Source organism: Limulus polyphemus, unplaced genomic scaffold, assembly GCF_000517525.1.
Source record: "Limulus polyphemus unplaced genomic scaffold, Limulus_polyphemus-2.1.2 Scaffold4624, whole genome shotgun sequence".
Lineage (NCBI taxonomy): Eukaryota > Metazoa > Arthropoda > Merostomata > Xiphosura > Limulidae > Limulus > Limulus polyphemus.
The window spans coordinates 48,034-52,107 of NW_013670234.1; the positions used below are offsets into that span (position 1 = coordinate 48,034).

The 4,074-nt window shown below is 32.3% G+C and overlaps 1 protein-coding gene across 2 annotated transcripts in view; it reads left to right on the forward strand.

Annotated features, from left to right (window-relative positions):
• Nucleotides 1-4,074, forward strand: part of LOC106471435 (sn1-specific diacylglycerol lipase beta-like) — a 28,741-nt gene that overhangs the window by 20,359 nt on the left and 4,308 nt on the right. The window contains exon 9 of one of the 2 annotated variants that reach the window (XM_022400047.1): nucleotides 2,376-2,537. In XM_022400047.1, the coding sequence (XP_022255755.1) occupies nucleotides 2,376-2,537 (162 nt within the window). The remainder of the gene's footprint in view (nucleotides 1-2,375; nucleotides 2,538-4,074) is intronic. The other variant, XM_022400048.1, reaches the window with a different exon arrangement.

A 4,074-nucleotide genomic window follows, 5' to 3' on the forward strand; every position in this document is an offset into this window, starting at 1 on the left:
TACCCCCCCCCCCCCCCCCCCATAACTGATTATATTTACAGCAAGCTCTTTGAAAATCCAGAAAAATGTGAGTACTATTATAGATTAAATCAAGAATTTTAGATATTGGTTGACATTTCAATTAAAACATGCAATTTTACTCAGCTTCTGATTTCCATTGAATAAATTCTAAACTAAAATTCTGAATAACACAAAAATAGTTCAAAATTTCTTTCATAAATGGTACCACATGTATTCAAATTAAACAGTAAGTTACAACTGTAACTGCATACTACGTGATATTTCCAATTAATTTGCAGGCTAATTTTCTTTTTGTCGATGTATTATGTTCGAAATCTGCATTTTCCTTGCAGAAAATTTCATTAAATGTCTGTACAGTGAAACTGAATAAATGTTTTACAGAAAAAAACATTTAACCCATATGGACTTTACTGTCAGCACTGATTAAAATGGTTTGTTTTGCAATTTATTAATAATATTATTCTCTTCAACATAACTTATTACGTATAAATAGAAATACCTAATATGGATGGAACAGTGCAAGAAAGAAAATGTCACTTAGCAAGAGGAAGAAAATAATTAGAGAAACTGAAGCAGAATGAATAGTATTGACAAAAAGTTACACGAAACTTTCCTAGATGCTGAGATTGTAACAGGCACAAATAAATGAGTTTGATAATTTTTACCGAGGATTGATTTGGTGCCATTTATTTTTAAAAAAGAGGCAATTTCAAATAATACCAACATTTTCTATAATTGTGATGTTATGGAATAGTGTGTTTGCACTCATGGGCAACTTTATCGAGCTCTAACACAGAATAGAAATCAAAATCAGTTAAAGTGTACATCAAGCAGATGATGACACAGAAAAAACTGTTTAATAATTATAAAATTATGCACAAGAAATGCTGTGTATACAGAGATATTTCAGAATTGTATTTTTTTTTGTGCTTATATACAATGTAATGTAGTTTTTCCTGTCTATGATGGGTTTATAAACTAGTGTATCATAAACACTGGAGAAAAACATTTGTATTTTTTACTGTAGTTTAATTGAAATAATAATAATCACATATAAATGTAACATTTATTTATCAAGTATATTTTATGCACAAATATAATAACAGAAAATTAAATATATTTTCTTTCATTATTATATAAATATAGGCTGTCAAAAGAAAGATGAATAAACCATGAATTTCTTTTTTGAGTTCATTTTCCAAAAAATGTCTTAACACAGAAGAGGTTAAAGAATGTAAAGAAGACTTGTTTCTTTGCTACGAAGACTACCCTGATCTTTTTTTTCTAGAAGGCTTGTTTGTTTACCACAAAGACTACCCTGATCTTTTTTCTAGAAGGCTTGTTTGTTTGCTACGAAGACTACCCTGATATTTTTTTAGAAGACTTGTTTGTTTGCCTACGAAGACTATCCTGTTCTTTTTCTAGAAGACTTGTTTGTTTGCTATGAAGACTACCCTGATCTTTTTTTCTAGAAGACTTGTTTGTTTGCTGCAAAGACTACCCTGTTCTAAATTTGCAAATTTCAAAACTTATAATTTTTTAACTAAGGTAAAAAGGAGGATTAATAGGTTGTGTACAACAGTCATGGTTATGTGTGATCTTCATCTGTGTAGACAGATAGTGTACATGTACAACAGTTACGGTTATGTGTGATCTTCATCTGTGTAGACAGATATTGTACATGTACAACAGTTACGGTTATGTGTGATCTTCATCTGTGTAGACAGATAGTGTACGTGTACAACAGTCATGGTTATGTGTGATCTTCATCTGTGTAGACAGATAGTGTACATGTACAACAGTCATAGGTTATGTGTGATCTTCATCTGTGTAGACAGATAGTGTACGTGTACAACAGTTACGGTTATGTGTGATCTTCATCTGTGTAGACAGATGGTGTACGTGTCTGGTATTGGGTTAAATATCAATATTCTTTATTGCATACAGGTGTATTTTGTTAGCATTTTAAGCATCAAGATATATGTTGGATACTGGAGTTGCATTGTTGGCATACTAAGTATCAAGATGTACATATGATACTGGAGTTATTTTGTTATCATGTCAGGAAATTGAGTTTTGTAATGCAAGAAATCAATATTAGCTATTTGTAATTTTAACATTGACATGAAATTTCATTCTGTGTAGATTGATTCAGTAATATTGTATCTATTACTGTGTAAGAACTCTTTGGGTTAGTTCAGTCCAGTTTGATCCAGTCACAAATATTGTTTAAAATTTTTGTGATAACTTTCTATATATAAGTTAAACTTAGTTGAAATTGTGTGTATATATATATATATATATATATATATTTAATGATTTTAAATCATATTTTATTATCCACATCTTTGAAGCATAAAGTCCTCTTAGGTAGTTTCTGGAATATTGTCAAAAGTAACATGGCTGCTTCTGAACAGAGTGGACCAGAGAATCGAGCAGCATCTCCTGGTGTTGGCATACCTCTATTAAACTCAACTCATCATAGTGTTACTCTTCCTTATACTCAACCAGTGCAGGTTAGTTGTCTTGTGTTACAAGTAGAGCCAGTTGATTACTGGAATTTACCAGTGAATTAACTGCTAGGCTTATAAGTCAAGTACATTAAATTAGTTGATATTCTCACTATGTGTAAACTTCACATAGAAAATACAAGCCATATTATGTGACTTCACATAGAAAATACAAGCCATATTATGTGTTACATATACTGATACATACTTCACATAGAAAATACAAGCCATATTATGTGTTACATATACTGGTACACGTGTATCAGTATATGTAACACATAATATGGCTTGTATTTTTATGTGAAGTGTGTATCAGTATATGTAACACAAAATATGGCATGTATTTTCTACGTAAAGTGTGTATTACTATGTGTAACACATAATATGGCATGTATTTTTTATGTGAAGTGTGTATCAGTATAATGAACACATAATATGGCTTGTATTTTAATGTGAAGTGTGTATCAGTATATGTAACACATAATATGGCATGTATTTTCTATGTAAAGTGTGTATTACTATGTGTAGCACATAATATGGCTTGTATTTTAATGTGAAGTGTGTATCAGTATAAAGAACACATAATGCAGTATTTGTTTTATATGCTGTCATGTGATATATATTTACATTTACTTGGGTACTTTAGTGAAGGACAGTACAATGATGGTATAGTGTGGGTGAAGGACAGTACAAGGATTGTATAGCGTGGGTGAAGGACAGTACAAGGATTGTATAGCGTGGGTGAAGGACAGTACAAGGATTGTATAGCGTGGGTGAAGGACAGTACAAGAATGGTATAGCGTGGGTGAAGGACAGTACAAGAATGGTATAGTGTGGGTGAAGGACAGTAAAGGATGGTATAGTGTGGGTGAAGGACAGTAAAGGATGGTATAGTGTGGGTGAAGGACAGTACAATGATGGTATAGTGTGGGTGAAGGACAGTACAAGAATGGTATAGTATGGGTGAAGGACAGTATGAGGATGGTATAGCATGGGTGAAGGACGTGACGAGGATGGTATAGTAGGTGAAGAACAGTACAAAGACAGTATAGTGTGAGTGAAGGACAGTACAAGGATGGTACCAGCATGGTGTAGTTTGAGTAAAGGACAGTATCTGTGTAGTATATTACAAGCTAAAGACAGTAACAGGGTGTATAGTGTGACTAAAGGACAGCATCTGGGTGGTATACAAGAGTGAAAGACCAGTAAGTGTTTTCTAGTCACTGATCTTTACCATTGTTCATCTTGTTTTCTAGTCAGTGATCTTTATCATTGTTCATGTTTGTTTTCTAGTCAGTGATCTTTACCATTGTTCATGTTTGTTTTCTAGTCACTAATCTTTACCAATGTTCGTGTTTGTTTTCTAGTCACTGATCTTTACCATTTGTTCATGCTTGTTTTCTAGTCACTGATCTTTACCATTGTTCATGTTTGTTTTCTAGTCACTAATCTTTACCAATGTTCATGTTTGTTTTCTAGTCACTAATCTTTACCAATGTTCATGTTTGTTTTCTAGTCACTAATCTTTACCAATGTTCATGTT